This window comes from Echiichthys vipera (assembly GCF_963691815.1).
Source record: "Echiichthys vipera genome assembly, chromosome: 8".
Classification (NCBI taxonomy): Eukaryota; Metazoa; Chordata; class Actinopteri; order Perciformes; family Trachinidae; genus Echiichthys; species Echiichthys vipera.
This window is the reverse complement of record NC_139833.1, coordinates 19,086,186-19,105,911: the sequence shown is the minus strand read 5'-3', so window position 1 is coordinate 19,105,911 and position 19,726 is coordinate 19,086,186. Positions and strand designations below refer to the sequence as shown.

The 19,726-nt window shown below is 37.9% G+C and overlaps 1 protein-coding gene across 1 annotated transcript; it reads left to right on the top strand.

Moving 5' to 3' along the window:
• The first annotated feature begins 268 nt into the window (after positions 1 to 268).
• Positions 269 to 18,978, top strand: LOC310950891 (pituitary tumor-transforming gene 1 protein-interacting protein). Its single transcript, XM_083918919.1, has 7 exons — positions 269 to 554; positions 813 to 859; positions 1,591 to 1,699; positions 4,528 to 4,636; positions 6,949 to 7,014; positions 15,048 to 15,094; positions 18,505 to 18,978. The coding sequence occupies exons 1-7, from the start codon at positions 428 to 430 to the stop codon at positions 18,552 to 18,554; spliced, it is 555 nt and encodes a 184-aa protein (XP_083775045.1). The 5' UTR covers positions 269 to 427; the 3' UTR covers positions 18,555 to 18,978.
• Positions 18,979 to 19,726: the final 748 nt, after the last annotated feature.

Here is a 19,726-nt window from a genome sequence, read left to right as displayed (position 1 = left end):
ATTACATTTTGAGATACTAAGTTATTCTTTTTGAGAAACAAAGTTATTATTTTGAGACACTAAGTCAATATTTTGAGATACTTTTTCATATTTTTTTTTGAGATACTAATTCATAATATCACTAAGAATCTTTTTTTTTTTCATCACACTGGCGGAAATGCGCTTCCACACCTGTGAATCTGAGCATGCGAACGTTTCTGTTGTCAGAAACTTTAACTCCTCCCGCCGGGCTGTCACGGTGGAACTAACGCGCTAACCCCAGGCAACCAGGAAGTGACAGCAGCTGCAGATACCAGGGCAATAACAGAAACAAGAGTGTTTATCGAGAATCGCGAAGTGCAAACACGCCAGGTGTATTCATCTAGACGAGCATAGTATTCATTATTCTTAGACGAAGTTAAGCTTCCTTGTGGTTTGGTTTTTAACGATGTCTTCCTGTACAACCGGGAGGCAAACACTGCGCACTTCGGTGTTTTTTGGTGCTGTCGCGCTGTGCCTGTGCCTCAGCTTTGTTAGCCAGGGGGAATGCCAAACAACGCCACCACCAACAACTCGTAAGTTGATTTGTAGTTTGGAAAGTAGCTCATTTGTTTGTTTGATTTTACAGTTGAAAAAAAGTGATGACAATATGATACTTTAATGCCAGTTTATAAGAAGGTTAGTACGTTTAAGTTAACCAGTGAAATTGTGTTTTTGTTTAATACGTCACTGTCGGCTGCTGGTTTCTGATCTAGCGCGGACATAGCTAAATGGCTTTTTCATTACTTTCGGCCGAGCTCGTTAACGTTACGTTTCTGCTTCTCTGTTTTCAGCCTGCTCTGCGTACAAAAAATGTGACACCTGTGTTCCACATGCCAAGGTAAGATTGCTAAGAGTAATATGGGAGCAGTTTTTAAAAGATACGAGCAGACCTTTGCCCAGACATTTCAAACTGCTGTCATAAATCCTCATTGTTATAGCAATCCCTTGTTTATCTGCACATTAAGCGACCCACTTAACTTCCCATAACATGATGTCAGATCCCATCCACTGTAGGCTCTTACAGTCAAGCAGTGACTCCGAGGGGCAATTACCTACTTAATTGTCAACTTTTAGTACTGGTTTACGTGCTACAGTCAAACGCACCAAGGCTGTCCTCGCAAAAAAAACAAAAGAAACTCCTGTTATATTTCAGTGCTAAATTGACCATATTTTTATATGGAGCATGGTGTTTTTAAATGTGAATGGCATATATTGAGGACACCACCCTTACAGTTAACACTGTTAAGATATGGTTTCTTTATTAGAGCTGTGATTAAAGCTTGTGTTTTTATATATTTATACATGGGGAAATTGCCCAAGTTGCCGTCTTTAAACTGGTGAAGCAAATGCTTATAAATGAGTTGAAGGTGGCACCAGAGAATATTCGGGATTTTAGTGTAATAAACTAGCGAAACAATGAATGAATCAATCATCAAAGTAGTTGCAGGTTAATTTACTATTGCTTAATCAAATTGACTAATAGTTGCAGCTCTAGATTTGTATATCAAATAGACTTTTTAGTTGTTAATAGAACCATAGAGGGCTGATCTTTGTGTTTTGTCTTCATAGTGTCTGTGGTGCTTCGGCACAAACAATTGCACTGAATACCCAGTGACCTGGTTGCTGCCTCCACCGTCAGTGTGCCAGTTGTCCCAGGCTCGTTGGGGAGCGTGTTGGTGTGAGTTAATCAGTCTTATCATGATGTGAAAGATGGTGACTGTGTGCTTTTCTCTTTCATTTATCACTTTACAAGACTGCAATCAGTTATCCCGCTGGTGTTGTAAAAGGGTGTTTCTTGCTGAAAAGTAAACATGAAAAATGTTTTATTGGATTTCACTAAAGAAGGAAACTGTTACTGTTACTTGTTTCAGTCACCATTGTTTTGAGTTCCCGGGAAATGCAGACGGTAAATGCGGGGAGACTGATATGAGGAAGTTGGTGTTATGGTTCAGTACTTTGGATATGTACATAAGTGAAACCTAATTTATAGCATCTTTTTAAACACAGGTTGCAAAGGGATTTACATCAACATCAGTACAGAAAAATAAAACACAAATACCAAGCACAAAGCACATACAAGAGAAAAATATTCCAAAAATACATACAAGCACAATACACATCATGCATAATAATAATAGTATTCTTAATTCTTAAAAAATTATGTAATTCTTCATTGCCATTTTAACATACAAAACCGAGATCATACACAAATACAGTACACAACTATATAGAATACATACAATATGAAATATGTCCATAAAATAAAAACAATTCAACTAGATAACAAAAAGAAAAGTAACTGTGTTGTTATGTGCCATGCCCATGTACAAGTGGAAATCCTAAAATGATCCAGATGATCTCTTTGAAATACTGGTTAATTAGAGTTTAGGAGGCAAATAGCTTCAGGGATGTTCTCCTAAACAAACACTTGGGTGTTTTATCAGAGGGAACAATTTGCAAAGATACCTGGTTGGGTGAGAAGAGTCAGCCAAAACTGTTCCTCTCACTTCATGTTGATTCAGTATCAACTTATGATCCTACATCTCATTCCTGCAGCACTCAACCTGCTTCCTCTCTTGTGTGGTTGATTTTCTGTTCCAGCTTAGATGAAATAAACCATTGCCTGTGTGTACACACCATAACATGCTTAGTAGGTACAGGAAAAAAAAAATATCACTCGCCTGCATGGAGTTTCCCTTATTTCGGAGGAGCCAGCCAGATGGGGAAAGTATTCAGCTAAGGAATTTTTGTGGTTGCAGATGACCTTTTAACCAGATGAATAAACAAAGCTCAAACATACGATACACATTTGATCAAGCCCCAAAGTCCTGTTAATTCACATAGATAATTACAGTGTAGACACATAGCCGTACTCAAACAATTAAAGCATGAATCGGATGATGTGAACATAGATGGGAAATTCACCAATGCTCGTCACAATGAAAGAATGTTCACATTTGTCAAAGTTATCCCAGAACAAAACTAATTATAGAGATTGATGGATTAAATACTAAGACACTGTGGCTTACACTCAGTTTGTAATATTTTACACAGAAATCCACATTTCATGCATCTAAAGTTAGAAAAAATGGGGAAATGATTATAAAAACTAAGACAAAGCTACATTTAGACTCTATGGGTCTTATTTAATATACCATGTACATTTAACAAACACTAGATTACACTATTTTAAAAACATTCAATATACTAATTGCTCAATAATTATTCTCTGGGGCAAAGGGAAAACATCCATTTACTTTGCTTTGCTTTCATGTAACTATTTTTATTATTTAAATCTTGTATTATGTACTCCAGACATGTTGAGTTCAGGAATTGAATATGTTCATTGGGGAAGTATTTTACACAAAAACAATCACTTTACAGGAAAGAAGACAGAATGCATTTTTCATATGGTCTTACTCATTAATACAATACATGGGAGCGGCAGTAGGCCAGTCCGTGGGGACCAGAGGGTCACCAAGTCCCTTGGACTGGTAGCTGGAGATGTGCCAGTTGCCTCCTGGACAGTGCCAATGTGCTCTTGAGCATGGCACCAAGCCCCCAATTGCTTGGGTTGTCATCCTGTGAGGAAGCCCCTCACTCTGAAATCCCTCCTTAAATAATGCATGTGTATAGGTCCTGTTTGTACATGTGTGTATTTGGGTATTTCTGTGAACTCAATAGCAGTATTTAAAATCAATAATAACAGATTCCAGGTAAGAAAATGTGAATGTCTTGAATGTGTTCTAAGCTAGTTATGTAAAGTTGTGGAAAAGCAATTAAGGCCGCTGATGGAAACCTAATCATAGGTTGACAAACTAACCACAAACCCACTAGCTTCCTAGCTAGTACATTATGCAGAAGAAAATGACGTGTACATTTAAGGTTAGTTATAACCTTTCATTGTTTTGTTTTTGTGTCATTGTGTTTTAAACTGTTCAGCTTTCTGTAACAAAGTCAACCAAGTAACCACCTTCAGGTTGCTCAGACCTATATATATATCTGCTTATACACGATTTCATGAGTCGTTTTTTGTGAGAAAATCTGACCCACAACCCTTCAAGAATCAGGGAACTGATTTGCATCCTTCGTCTTGCCTTTGTAGTAACCTAATCACTGCTGCTCGTTCAGGTGTTTTATCATTGACTTCAAACAGACATTTTGAGTGTTGTATTTGTTACCAAGCAAAACTGATAAACAGCTATGCTGCTGCTGGAGTGGTTTGGGCCTAGACACAGCGTCTCATGTGGTTAAGTCTTGTTTGATGTCTTGGTTACGTTTTCACTGGAAATGGAAGTAGCAAGTTACATCATTACATAGTGGTGACTTGTAGTGTTGCCCAGAAGACAGCGGGTGGCACCATTGTCAAACTGATTGAGTTTATATTGTCATTGAAAGGAAATAGGGGCCCAAAGTTTCAGGTTTTATTTATTATATGAGGTCAGAATAAATCATGTTCTTGTAAAGAATATGAATATTAATTCTTTGTCGTTTCATGTGATTCAGTGAACTTTGAAGCCCTGATCATTACCCTGGCTGTCCTGGGTGGAATCATCATCATCAGCATTATCGCATGCTGCTGCTGCTGCTGTTGCTGCAAGAAGCGTCAATCAAGGTAAAGTTAAATGACAAGTCAGTGGCATTTTAGAGCCAACGTAATATATATATATATATATATATATATATATATATATATATATATATATATATAAATATACTTACTTTTACTAACACCAAAAATCATGAACTCTTCGGGAGGTTATAGTGCAGTCCAGTGCAACACCAACCCTGACTATAACCTCATGACTGTACAGCTGAGTCAACAACGCTTTGACGTCAAGAAAAATGTATGATAAGCCACATAAAGATGTGATTTATTGTAGCGCTATTGTAGTGGAGTTCATTAATGGACAATAAATTGATAACATTGTATAAAGGTGACCTTAAATGGAACTACACCCTTTTAGAAAATGCATACATGTTATTCCAATTGTCTAAGACGATCTAAAAATATTTCTTAACATGAAGATTCTCTCCCAAATCTGAAAACTACAGTGCTTAAACTCAAATTTGAGCTGTCATCCAGTAAGCTGGGGCCCAAACCGTTTTTTCAGCTAAAGCCTAGTACCTTTAAGCAGTGTGAGTGCACCCGTTCCGCGCAGAAATGCGGCCAGCGGGCCGTCCACGGCCCGCCAGCGGAGCCGTTTGCACTTGCACGAGCACGAGCCCTACGGTGGTAGCGTTATGTGCGCCTGTTCGGACATGTAAATAGAAGGACGGACCATGCGCGGACATTTAACAACAACAACAATGGCGGTGAAAGGTTCGCGTTGATGTGAGGCGGAGGTGGAGTGTTTACTGCAGATTTGGTCGGATGAAAATATTCAAAAACAGTCGACAAGACGCACAAACACTCCGAGGTCTGTGGAAAGATTTGTAAACAAAGCCACACACGCGCAATCAATGCGTGTGACGTGTTACAGCATGATGACGTATGGACAGCAAGAAGCATTGGCCGAGGCCCTGGCAGTGTGAGTACAAACGGGGCTGGGGCGTGGGGGGAGAGGGAGGGGGGACAAGTACCCTAAAGCCCGGGTCGCGGCGCGGAAGGACAGTGTGAGTACGCCCTAAAACAACTGGAACCGTTCCGTAGACAATGAGTTGCGAAAAGATGTTATAGATGGAACTGGGGAAACCCAAGATCATGTTTTAAGTATATGGGAACATTTTCTGTTTCACAAGTGACACTACAATAGTGTAAAGTTAAAGTTGAAAAAGTTGAAAAAGAAAAAAAAGGCCCACAAAATCAGTCCCCCATTCATTGTTTATGGAGCAGCTACAGACTTTATACTTGATGACATCAAAACTATTGATTGAACTTTAGGCCAAGGAAATAACATATTGCAATTCTTCATTTAGATGGTGTTTCCCTTTAAACACCTTTTAAGAAGTGTTAGTTGAAAATTCTAATGAAAGCCCCAAAAAAATCTGGTCCGACCCTGAACCCAAACCCGAACCACGTCAGCAGTTTTGGGCCTGAGCCTGATTTTAAAAACCTGAATTTACACTGTTTTTTATCCAGAGGATGACAGTCATATACAGTGGTACAGAGCCTATTCATTATTCATAAAATTTCACACACTATAAGGTATTAATTTAATTTTTTTTTTTTTTAAAAACAGAGATTTGCATGAAACTCATCCAATCAGGCAGAGAATCAAAGCTCTATATTTGTTCTCAAATAAAAGGAGTTATTTATTCCTCTGTGGCAGATAACTGTTCAGTGAAGTGGACCTTGTGAGTTGAGCACCCATGAATCAGGGCCACAATCACTCTCTTCTGTTGCTGTAGTAGCTTCATCATTTTAGCTTCCTTTACAAAGCAACTGTGTGTGGTGCTGGAGTGAAATGAAAATGGCATGTCAGTCAATCAACTGCAGGCTGGCCTGTCACACACTGACAGTCCAGTGGGTGTAGGAGTCTCGTTCATGTCCATCATCTGACAGAAGAAAATGGGATGGAGAGCATGCCTGAAACACACACACACATTAAGCTTTCATTTAAATCAATCCTGTAGTTACATTTCCTAGAAGCAATTTTATTTTCTCACCTCCTGATTGCGCAGCTTTCTTTAAATTAGTAATTCCACTATCAAAGGTGACACTGTCACAAGTACTCTCTGTAGCAGAAGCGCTCACTTTATTTTTGAACATCAATTTCCTGTTGTTTCTCAAGCTGCAGAGATGAATCATGACTCCAATTTAAATCATGCTCCAGAGACTTTTGAAGAAAAGTATATGAGCTATGTGAAAAGAATATCCCTTAAGCAAATGTGGCAGTTTGTAGATGTATGTAATTTGTCACATTTAGATGAGTGTTTATTGTTCTGTAATTCTGATACCCTTTTCATGCCTCCTTATGTCTTAAGGCCTGACAGAGATGAGGAGAGATTTGTCAGAAGGAGAGAGGAGATCAAACAGCGTGCTGAGGAAAGGTAAGAACTTCACTCCAGGCTTAAGTAAAAACCTGCTTGAAGCTGTCCGTAACACAACATCACTGTGTTTATTTAAATAACAACTCCACAGTTTAGCCGGTATGTGTCTCTGCATCATAGACTGCATACAAATATGGACACGCTCCACTACGTCCCATGGTACAAAAGTGCTGCCAAAATATCCTGGATATGGGCGCCGCCATGTTGTAATTTTGCAACATGAATCGGCACAGTAGTAACTGGGCAGTATTGATGTCCCACCCATATCCCTACTCAACCAATCACAGGTCAGTGAGAGCTGTCAATCATGACATTTCACTCTGTTTTTATAGCATCAAATAACTAATTAAATCACGTAAAAGCGTATCAGAAAAATGAACAATTGAACAAACCTCAGCACGATAAGAACTACCTTAAAATGACACCAGAAACCATCCTTGGAAAAATGTATGTGACATGTACTCTGCCTTTTTACATTGGCCCATGTCCCATTCGTTAACATAGAGGAGGCACCGGTTATGACCTATACTGCAGCCAGCCACCAGGGGGCAAGGCAAGTTTATTTATAAAGCACATTTCAGCAACAAGACAATTCAAAGTGCCTTACATTAAACATTAAAAAAGCAATTAAAAACATTTAAAACCAGTCCTTAAAGAGAATAAGAAATAAAAACAAGCTAAAATAGAAGACCTATAAAATACAAGAATTCAAGTTACACTGCATTGTAAGAAATTAGTAATTATTTCATTTAATACAAGGCGGCATCAAATAGAAAAGTTTTAAGCCTTGATCTAAAAGAACTGAGTTGCAGCGGACCTGCAGTTTTCTGGAAGTTTTTTTCCAGCATAAAAACTACATACTGCTTCTCCGTTGTTTTCATTCTGACTCTTGGACAGAAAGCAGACCTGAACCATATGACCTGACATGTCTGGATGGCTCATTATGTAGCAGAAAATCAGAGATGTATTTTGACCCTAAACCATTCAGTGCTTTATAAACCTACAGTAGTATTTTAAATCAAATTCTTTGACAAATAGGAAGCCAGACAATAGACTCCAGAAATTAAATTATGTCATCCACTTTCTCCATGTTGTGAATCAGCTGCAGCTGTTTAATTGACTTTTTAGAGAGGCCTGTAAAGACACAATTGCAGTAATCAAGTCTACTAAAGACAAATGGGTTGACTATTTTTTTTTTCCAAATCCTGGTGAGACATAAGTCCTTTGAACCTCGATATATTCTTAAGGTGATAGCCTGACTTTTTTTATTTTTTCAATGTGGCTCTTCAAATTTAGTTTGTCTGTGTTTTTTAACGTTTGAAGCAGAGTGCTGGCTTTCAGTTGTTCCTCTTTGGCTCCAGAAACAACTACCTCAGACTTGTGTTTAAATGTAGAAAATTTTGGCACATCCAAACATTGATTTGTTCGATGCACTTAATCAGTGTTTGTATTTCACCATAGTACCCTGGGGATATGGTTATACAAATGATCGAGATGTTTTGGCTTCACTGTCAGGGTGCTGTCAAGCCATCCATCTTTATAGTCAGTCTCCGCATTTAATAAGTCTTCAAGTGAAAACAATTTTGTTCCAAAGAGAAGTCTTGTTGTTTTTTTAATGTTTTGAGTGACATGTGAAAACTACAAGATGTAAATGTTGTAGGGCTGGGAGATATGACTATGATTACTTTCACAATATAAGCAGGATCTTTTTCTGATATCCATATGTATTACATTATAGTAACTGTTAGCAAAATCACATATAAAGTAATAATACTTTTAAATAATTTCACTAGACAAAACTCTTTACTTGAGTCAAACTAAAACTTCAATAACTCATAAAGTTAGTAGTGACGAATAATAATAATAATAATAATAATAATAATTTTTACAACAGAAATTAGTTGGGATAAAATTATGTGATTGTCCTATTAAAACATTGATGTTTTTGATCACAGCTTTCTAATTTATTGCCTTTAATTTGAAAGAGAGTGCATAGGGCTGTAAAATCAAGAAGTATTAGCAAGCTATGGTTGGTACCAATGGACTCCTTAAATTGTCTAGTTTCATGTGATACAAAGATCCATCTCTAATACAGAGCCCGCTACAGCTTTTGCAAAGATCGACCTCAGGATTTATTCATCGTTATTGGAATCATTCAAGTGAAGATCACTTTGAATCTGAGTTTTTTTTTTTGTTTAAACCAAGCCCTAACTGTTTCCGTTCCATCTATACATTTAACTGATGGAAGTTCTCTGTTGCCAAAATGAGTGCGTAACTTACTGTATATGGATAGATATCTGCTGAGCCAAGAAAGCCAAATAAAAAAACAATAAAGTTTCCTTGATTCTCCCAGTTCGGAAGTTATGAGCAAAAGCATAAATTGTAATATGGTTTAGAGGTGAAGACAGTGACCATGAAGTGCAGCTATTCGAGTCTAGCTGGTTGTCTTTGTTTCATCTCTCTCTCCTTCTTTTCCTATGTAAAACCCGCATCAACAAGTCCATGTCCCATAAGAGGAGCTCAGTATTCCTCCACTTGCATCCCAAAACACCAATTGGATTGTCAAGGCTGAGCAGCTGCTCTTTAGTAATGTGGTCACAAATAGAGTGGGCTACATCCTGTGGAGTGCAGTCCACTGTCAAAGAATCAGTGTGTTAGTCACAGAATCATACAGCAGTCAGTAGACCTGGAAGTCTTCCTCTTGCTGCATCCAATACATGTTTCAGCCTCATCTTTCTATTTAGTGCCTGTGCTCCCAGTGCATTCATCCTCCCAGAATGGCTGGGTGATGTGCTGGTAAGTGGGGCAGTCATGCAGTCATCATCACTTGCAGTGTTGGGAACATCAGAGTCCTGGTTGTGTGTGTGTGTGTGTGTGTGTGTGTGTGTGTGTGAGAGAGAGAGAGAGAGAGAGAGAGAGAGCCTGTGAGTTGAATTATCCAACCTCCTATGAGCTTTTCTCTTACGTGCCACAGAATCTAGTCAGGGTTTCCTGCAGTGAGCATGATCAAATCTCCGAAGTCAGAGTTAGTGCAGTGACCTACATAGATGAAGTTCACGTTGTGAAAAGGACATTCAGAATAGATCGGACCCATCATGGGAAAGACTAGTGCCTCTAGACACTGCTGCCAGACCTCAGCAACAACAGAAATCAGTTTTACCTCTGTGACAGAGTAACCAGAGTAAGCAAACCACTACAACTGGAAGAAAATATAAGAAATTTGGATTCATCAACATGAATGGACAATGACAAGACAGTAAACTATTTTAAGTGCCTTGAAGAGAATTTTGTTTCCTATGCTCTGATAGAGGATCACTTGAGAGTGCCCTGCTAAAATGAACACCCAAGTTTTTTAAAAGAAAAATTTAAAAAAGTTCCTGCCAAAATGTTGAGTCAACCAATCAGCTTGTTTGATGCGCAGATTAGCACTATGTTGTTGAGATTTGGCGAGTGTGTACGGCTTTTCACAGCAGACAATGGGACAAGTCATAGTAGGAAAAACACAGATATATAATACCGTTAAGTATGGCTGCATTCAAGTTAGGGGAGATCCTGGTATTGTGCATGCTGGCTCACTGGAAAAGGTTACTGGGACACTTAAAAGAACAGATGGTTTTCAGTTTCACCTGTGCTTTTCCTACTGGCATGTCTACTGTGAAAATGTACAGCAAAAACCCACCTCAATTTGACTTTACCTTGTACAACCCCAATTCACATGAAGGTGGGCCACTGTGTAAAACATAAATATAAACACAATACAATGATTTGCAAACCCTTTTACTCCTATATTCAATTGAATACACTACAAAGACATTATATCTAATGTTCAAATTGATAAACGTTGATTTTTTTTTTTAAATTCATTGATTTTGAATTTGATGCATTGATACATTAAATACATTAAATATATTGTCTTGAAGTTTATCTAATATGTAATATAGGTTGAAAATGATTTGCAAATTATTGGTGTTCTGGTCTAGTTCAGACCAAGATCCTTGACGAGATGACTTGAAATGCTCAGCTTCAGGTCTCTTACGTTCTGAAACCTGCCAGTTCACACCAGTGAGACGAGGCGAGACGGTGTATCATCTACATAGCAATGCCTCTCTGTGCTTGCGTTCTAAACTCCATTTTCAAGTTTTTTTTTGTAGCTGGATATAATTTGTAGCATTATAAAATTGAAATGAGGACAGAGATAGTGAGATAGTAGCTACAGGTACAGTAGTTGTGATAAAATGGTGAAAATAACGCTTTATTTCTCTGATTCACTGCTTTGTTCTCCATTACGACGCTCCCTGTCCTTATTTATTGTATTGCTTGCTCTACACTCTGTCTCTCTTTTTCTTTCTCTCCTGCACGTTCGTTGAGCCTCCATCCAAAACGACCATTTTATCCAGCTGTTTTTAAGTGTCTTGTCCAGCAGACTTTGCTACGAGTTAATTTGCTGTTAACACACGTCTTACATTCTAAAACCAGCTGCTGGAGAAGCAGGCGACAACATCAGCCGGTTTGAGTCCGGACGAGACAGGTCAGTCCATACTGCAGCGACATTTACCTGAAACATTCTAAACCAGTTTCGAAATCGTCGCAAATCTTTTGTCTGAACTGGGCTTAAGACTTCTTTCGTCAATTAGACATTTTTTATTTTTATTGGATAGTTTAACAGATTAGTCGATTACATCAACTAACCGATTAGTTGACAAAATCCTATCGAGTGTTAGTCGGCTAATAATTTATTTAAACGAGGACACTACTTCGCCCTACTTCTTATACTTATACATTGCTGTCTGAATGACAGCATGTGTTTATTTATAGTTCCATTTATTCAAATTTATTTCCACCCAGTTTTTTCATGAAGGTCATTCACAGGACCTCAACTAAGCCTCGCGCAACCAGTGGGATGTTTATTTGCAATAGCGCTTCACAAATAGCTGCCAACTTGGCCACAGGGACACAGATCAGTGTTTTTCTAGCGATAAAGAAAGAGCTAGACACCAATGTCTGAATATAATAAGAAAACATGGAAGCAAAGGAGCAGAACCTTCAATGTCTTATGGAAATTAAACTATCTGTTGCCTTCAGATCCTGCTCAGCATTTCCTCAGATGAGTACTTGGAAAGGATTCCATCCTTCCCTTTTCTCTTCACTTCCCACTTGTTGAAGGCAGACATATTTATGTAGAGGGAGCGTGAACATGTCAGTCAATTAGCTCCATAGAAGCCGGCAGCATGGTGGGGGGGACAGATGGCAAGCAGAGCTCAGCCACCCTGATTGCTCACAGATCACTACCTGGCAATAAAACACTGACTGATTTACACCAGCTCTTTGTGGAGAGATGAAGTGAAGTGATGCCCCTGGAGGTCCAGAGCACAAAACCTCCTCCCAGGCCTTTGTTGCTCCTCAGAAAGACTGAGTTAGGGGCTGATAGCAGGCCTGTTGCTCTGTTTGTGTTTCGCTGCCAGCTAAATGTAGTTGAAGTCAGCACTAACTGTAAATATTACTTAACACTCAACAACAAGCCAGTGTTCAAATGCCATTCTACATAAGTAATGCATACCTGCTTTTTCATACTTTGTTGGCTTTTATGGATGTAGACATATTGATATAATATATTTTTCAACTTACTCTTTTTATCCTCATATTGTTGTGCCTCATGTTGATATCTTGTACAAGTGAGCAATACAGTAAATAAATGAACTATGTAATGCAGGATGATGCAGTATATCAATAGTGATAGTGTAATATAAAAACATATATCATATGGGAATAACTGTGGTCTGTGTTGCGGTAAATGATAGTCTCTGAAAAGTGTTCTTGCTCAGTAAAATCAATGTATATGTTTAATCACCCTATCAACAGTTCTAGTGATCATTTCTCTACTTTCTATTGTGTATATCTTTTTAAAGCAAAATCAGTTATTGCCTAAATATCACAGTAGGACTGTGTGGAAAACTGGCCTATAATAATGGACACAAAAGTCCAATATTGTGGTTTTGGAAGCAGAGTTGTAGTGCAAGTAATAACTTTACATGCATATGAAATTTCTCGTTATTGCATGCAGCCTGTGGTGTGTGTGACAGGTTATTAAAATCATCATTTTCACTTGCAATCATAGCGCCCTTTCCTGTGGCAATCACTGTAATCTTACATTTCATTTCTTTCTCCCAAGTTTCATTAGAATCTGATCTCCAGTCAGCCATGTCTGAGCCATAACAGAGACCAAACCAGACTTTTGTGATATGGTGACAGTGATGCTGCATGTTTAATGCACCCGCTAGCTGTTCCATGATGTCTACCTTTTTAATGTGTTTAGAATGGATGTTTAATATGATATAATTGTGCAGAGGTTGGTCTGGACAAATATGGTGAGGTCCAAAGAGGCCACCAAACACAGTAAGCTGGCATGAAACTACCAGTTTGAATGGGTGCAAATCTAACATGTTTGGCTCCGTTCAAACAGATTGGTCCGTTAACCTGTTTGGTACAGCTAATTTCAGTATGAGCGAAAGCTGTCAATCAAACTCTAAGCATTCATTCAAAAACTGAACTAAAAGTCCACCTGCTGATCAAGAACTGTCCAGAAAGTGATCTGAAGAAAGTGAAATATATACAGTATTTATGAAAGATAGTTTGGTAAACATCATAACCTGTGATCATCAGCAAATCCACTAATTTTCCCTGATACATGCTTATTAGGGGTGGAACGGTAAACCCGAAAAATCTGTCCCATTCGGTATGCATGTCACGGTTCTGTACACATGTGTACCGTTCGGTTTATGAGGTGCAACGTAGCTTAAGCCTTCATGACAGCTGTCCTCTCTCGTATCCATCTCAGCGCTACGTCTCAGCGCTACGTCTCAGCGCTACGTCTCAGCGCTACGTCTCATTGCGTCAAATCATGCGCGCACTATAGGCACAAGGCCACAACGCTACGCACGCTCACGCTACGCACGTTCCCACTATGCACGCTCCCCCTATGCAAGCTCTCGCTATGCTCTTCTTCGTTTTGGCAACAGCTCGCTAAGCTTCGCTCTGTTGTTGTTGTTCTCAATCGTTTCTGTCTGGTTAAATCTGTGGTCAAATCACCACATCAACGTCTCTTTCTACTCTGAAAAAAAGAAAGGTTGTCACAGAAAACTGTCAGTTAACCAGAGAAGTTTTTGTTTCTGTCTCTGTGAAGCCTGTCTTTATTCCGCAGCAATATCTGAGTGTAAAGAGGAGAAGTTGATAAAAATCATGCTACTCTGCATTTATGTTGCGTTCACTTGTGTCAGTCCAGTTTTTGATGAATAAACTAATGTTTCATATGTGCTTGTCAGCCTGGTAAAGTAACTAGCTACTGAAGTAATCAGATAAATGTAGTGGAGTAAAAAGTAGCATTATACCCAGACTCATGATTACCGGCCCCTCATTTTGGATCATTTTCATCAACCGGCCTCAAATCCAAATTAATTGAATAACCCTGATGTATTCAGTCAGTTCAGTGATTGCTGTTTGTGCGTATTTTAGTGAAAGAAAACCTATTTTCTTCATTTTTTCTAAGATTTGATAATGTATAAGTGTTTATATTCTTACCTAGAAGGCAAACAATTGTTAACCTTTTTGCCAACTAAATATATAAATGCTTAAATGTAGCAATGTGTATCCTACTGTTTCAAAATCTCACTTCACCTTCATTTAAGATTGTTACAGTAATCCCTAAGCAAGCTGCCGTATTATTTCAGTTTTTGCATGATTGCATGACATGTTCTTAAGAATATCTGATTAAAAAATAATCTAATTATTAGGTTACAAATCTGATACATGGTATTTTTAGAATCTAAAAGAAATAGAAAAAAACAACCAAACCAAACCGAAAAAAAACGTGACCCCAAAACCGTGATATGAACCGAACAGTGGATTTTGTGAACCATAATGCTTATGTCCTACTCCTTTTTTGTGCTGACTAAATAAACCAAACTACAGATCTGAAAGCAAAATCTTTTTCTGACTCATAATAACTAAACTGTGATTTTTATTTTTATTTTTTACAGGAATGTGGAGAGAAAGGCAAGACACGATCAGATCCGCAAGAAGTACGGTATGTATGGATCTTGGTCTACATGTGCTCCATAAAACCTCTTTAATGATAGCTAGGCAGGCTCCGTTCCCATCTCTCCCTGTGATAAACCTGCTGTTGAGTTGATCAGTAAGTCTAACACAGTGCCTCTCTGTTCTGTTAATGTCAGCTTTGTCTCAGATGCATGTTGAATCGGTTTCAGATTTTCCAAGATATTCTCATTGACTTACATTTCCATACCCTGTGCCAGCAATGCATTATTCAGCAGTATATGCCTTCTGTCCTCGAGCAAGGTGATTCAGGTCCCATATAGGTTACACTAAATCCTGTCTGTTAAAATCAATTTAAGCATAATTTATCATACCGTGGTGTCAAATGTAAGTCCTGTCATGACTGTGAGCAGGATGTTGTAGTATCATAGCCTGTACCATACACTGTATGCAAACCTGGCACTGCGGTCAAAATAGGGCAAAAGCAGATTACTCAAGATCAATAGTCACCTAATGTATGGAAAATGCAAGATTAGTTTTTCTCCCTCTTTATCAATATGGTATTAAAGATGAAACACTATGAACATTTCATATCACAGTTATAGTAACCAAAATATCAAAATTATCAGTATTGTTAAATTGTGCTGACAATGTAAAAAAAACATAAATAAAGATCAAATTAATTAATTAATAAAATTTGCATACACACTGGCGTGTTTTCTATAGTTTAATATTGGAAACCAAAAAAATATGCACATTCAGAAAAATAAAGCAATTATGCTGAATAGTATTTATTACAAGGAGCAGTAATCAAACACAATTTAAACGATAATTAAAAATTCAAACACATTTTAAAAGAGTATTCCAATAACTTATTGGTTTCCTACTTTCATAGTTTTAGTGACATGATCATCAAGTTAATTCTGAAAATCTTGGAACATGGCAAAAGTTGCTTCGACAAAGCCTGACAAGGAAAAAAAACACAAGTAATCAGAAAATGTTTGATTTATTTTATGTTAGCTTTATTTTGATTTGATTTATGTTAGCTTATTGTTACTCTGATCGTTTCGCATCTTTGTATTGAAACTGTTGCACAATAATTTCCTTTGGGATAAATAAAGCTTCTTGAATCTTGAAAATCATACAGGATGTAAACAAGCCAGCAGTTTGTCTGGAGGTAAAACTGAAAGTGAGCTCAACAATCCCTCATGGCACAAAAAAATGTGTGCACAACTGCAGTAAATACATTTGGTCAAAGTTGAATGAAGGAAGTTGATTTAGTGCTCTTTTTTGTATGAAATTGAAGTGTCAGTGTAACATATTGTGCCACAGGATATGGTGATCATCAACTTAAAAAGTTTTTGTAATAAAATCCCTGTCATTAAAAAAAAAAAGAATCCAATAGCAAAGCAATGTATTTATTTTAAGTAGTTAGGGGCACAAAAAGGTTTAAGATCAGTAAACCAGGGATCTGTCTGTCTGCTGGTGTTTTTATTTGTAAAAGATAGATATGAAACCAGAAACAGTTCGCTGCTGTTAGGAGCTGCCATTGCATGAGGAAGCATTCATTTGCACCTTGATATTACACGGAAATGTTGCATAACATATCACACATTTGATGCGTGCGTGCGTGCGTGCGTGCGTGCGTGCGTGCGTGCGTGCGTGCATGTCCCTGTCCCTGTCCCTCTCCCTGTCCCTTGGCAGCCTCGTTGAAGTAAGATGTCAGGTTCTGTGGGTTTTTGTGTATGGACAACATGACAGAGTGATGGATGGTGGTCTGTTCCTCGGGCCTCCTGTTTTCATTAGTTTACTTCCACAGGGATTGCAGAAGAGGCTGCACTCCTTTCATACTCATTCTGGTCTCTTCTGTAAAACACAATCCAGGGAGCTGCATTACATCCTCTGCGAGACTAAACGCTAAGTCGTGTTATTTCCTTCGTACTGCCTCTCAGTTGAGGTTGAGGATCATTGAAGCTGGCCGAGGCTTTCTTGAGGGACGGCCACAAGGTTATTCAGCAAAATGAGAAATGGTTTCATGTCACTATCGGTTGAAATTATACCACCAAGGGTAAATCATTTATAATTACAGCACCTATAAACTAAACTCTAAAGCTCATTGTTTAAAGAAATTCTTAGAGCAATATCAATCCTGATATCCTGGTGTGTGCTGGAATTTTTTGTTTTTGCTTTACTACCCTGCACCAGCTGGCACCCAGGAGAGAAGCACCGCGGGGCACAGGGCCACTTCAGTTATTTTTTTGAAAGACTAAGAAATAGGACGTTTTTTTTTACTAATTGATAGATCTATTGATTTGACAGATCTGAAGAACTGAGTTTTTTCACAAAGAATCTTGCAAAACCATCACATTAAACCTTGCATTTTCGAAAGATGTGTTCATCTGTTTCTTGGAAATAGGTAATTTAGCATGAAAAAAGGTCAAAAAAGGAGTCGCCTAAGACTAAAAAGACCAATTAGTCAACTAATGGATTTAGAGGGGACAGCCCTAAATAACAAATATATTTCTAAGGTTTTTTTTACCTTCCGTTCCATTTTATTTTCCACAATATGAAGCTGGGTGGGAAAAATATGTGTTCAAATAATGAAGAAAGTAGCATTTTTTTCATGTGGTGATCCCATATGTATTCAGTAATGCACTTTCACAAATAGTCAGAGCTAAATATGGAAAGGGAAACTCCACTAATTTGAAACATTAAAAACGTTTTACTTTTCGTGGAGAGAACTGTCACTTTAAGTCTTGTGTAGCTTTGGAGGAGTTTTGTCAAGTCTGACAATATGCCCCTAGTAATGTCATCAGGGTAATATCCGCATGGGCTTGATTATTCTAATTATTTCAAATAAACCAAAAGCCACACTAAACACAGGCTGTGGCATTTTAATGATTTGTGCAAAGTTCTTATGAAAAACCAGGTTTTAGTGTTTATGAAGGCTGATCCAACTAAAAGTCAAGGGTCAGGATCGGCATTCGTTTACATTTTGTGTTTTTGTTTGATTGTTTTGGGGTTTTTGTTTTGCTTTTTGCTGCACTTGTTGAGTCAATGAAAGCAATCTGTTATTGTTATTGAATGATAATTTAGTGACAATAGTTTAATTATCAGAATATGTTTCCCATTGTCAGAAGATAATTTATTGGTACCAATATATATTGTTTATCCATACCTTTTAATGCCTGATTTGATTTCAACCATGCACTGAACGTCTGATTTTAACCAACGTAAGAATATCTATCATAATAGATAGTATAATATCTCACTTTTAGAAATACATGGTTTACATTTTAGAATCACTCTCAGGGAGATCCGTGAAAACAATAGAAAATCTAAGCAGAGGAACAGAGCATCATGCTGCCTGAGCCCCCTTGAACTTCTATGTCTTCTTTTTTTTTTGTCCACTTTCTCTGCCTTCCTCTTTCCTCTGTGCAGGCCTGATGACTGACTCGGACCACCCATACAGCAAGTTTGAGAACGAGTAAAGCAGCTGCTCTGGAGGAGTTCCACGGGCATCATGTGGAGCTGGCCCATAGTTTTAGCTTGAGTGTTGCCCATTTTTATCACAAACAATGATACAAATGCTGTTGAGTGCCCTTGTTTAGAATGATCCAATTCAGACAAAAATCACTCTATCGTTGAACTATTTTCAAACGATAACAAAACTGAGAAAAAAAAATCATGATTGTTGCTAAGGATGCATTGGTGTGTGTCGGATGGATGTTGAAGCTTGTTTTAAAACTTCTTACAAAGTTCTGTTGTCTTCTGAAATGTCATATGAGTTATCTCTTTTAAAATATTGTAGTTTCATATCGGTCTTTGCACTTTGGACAGACAGTATTGATTTATGAAATTCAAAATAATGAATGTACTGCAGATTTAATCTGACACCTGAATAAACTTCTTCTCTTTTAATAGTAAGGTTTTGGTCATTTATTCTGTAGGTGGAAATTATTTTGTTGCCTGGCTGTTTGCAGGGTATCTGAAAAATAGCGTCAATACTTGATGTTGAAGTACAAGTAGTTTGCAGGCTTGTAAGTAAATGAACTGTATATGTATTGCAGTATATGTAATGCTACAAGCGGCTTACATTAATGGATTTCTCTTTTTTTAAATTTGTACTATGTAATTCGTATATAAAACATCCCGACCTGTCCAACCCCCCCACCCCCCCACCCCCCCAAAAAAAATCAGAATGTACACAAATACACAGCTAATGTAATATGTTTGAGTAAAGCACAAACTGAGATACAATACGTGCACTATATACTGTAAATATAGAGCTGTTGACTCCACAGCTTAATGAAAAGAGATCCAAGTGGCATTAGTACAAGGTCTGCCTCTTCATGCATCCATACAGTTCAACATTTAACACCCTAGTTCCCACCAGGCTAGCATCTAGCATTATGAAAAACCGTTGCATTTAACCAAGTTTTAGTCTCTGAAAGCTTGTGATGCTCAAATGAGGCTTTGTGCAGCTTCATGAAGCATTGTCTTTATTTTCTGAGGCCACTAGATGGTGATCTTGGTTAAAGGAAAATGGCTTTGAAAGCAGATGAATGATAATTCAGTGTGTTTCGATCCTTTGTTAAACATTGTCAAATACAACCATCTAGTAGGTTTAGAAAAAAAATGCTTCTTATATACAAATAAACCA

Bases quoted from the DNA above. Each gene is read 5' to 3' on its own strand.
- LOC310950891 (XM_083918919.1), top strand. From the start codon at position 428: ATGTCTTCCTGTACAACCGGGAGGCAAACACTGCGCACTTCGGTGTTT. The intron at 1,700-4,527 runs GTGAGTTAATCA...CATGTGATTCAG, and splicing joins TCGTTGGGGAGCGTGTTGGT to TGAACTTTGAAGCCCTGATC. The intron at 7,015-15,047 runs GTAAGAACTTCA...TATTTTTTACAG, and splicing joins AAACAGCGTGCTGAGGAAAG to GAATGTGGAGAGAAAGGCAA.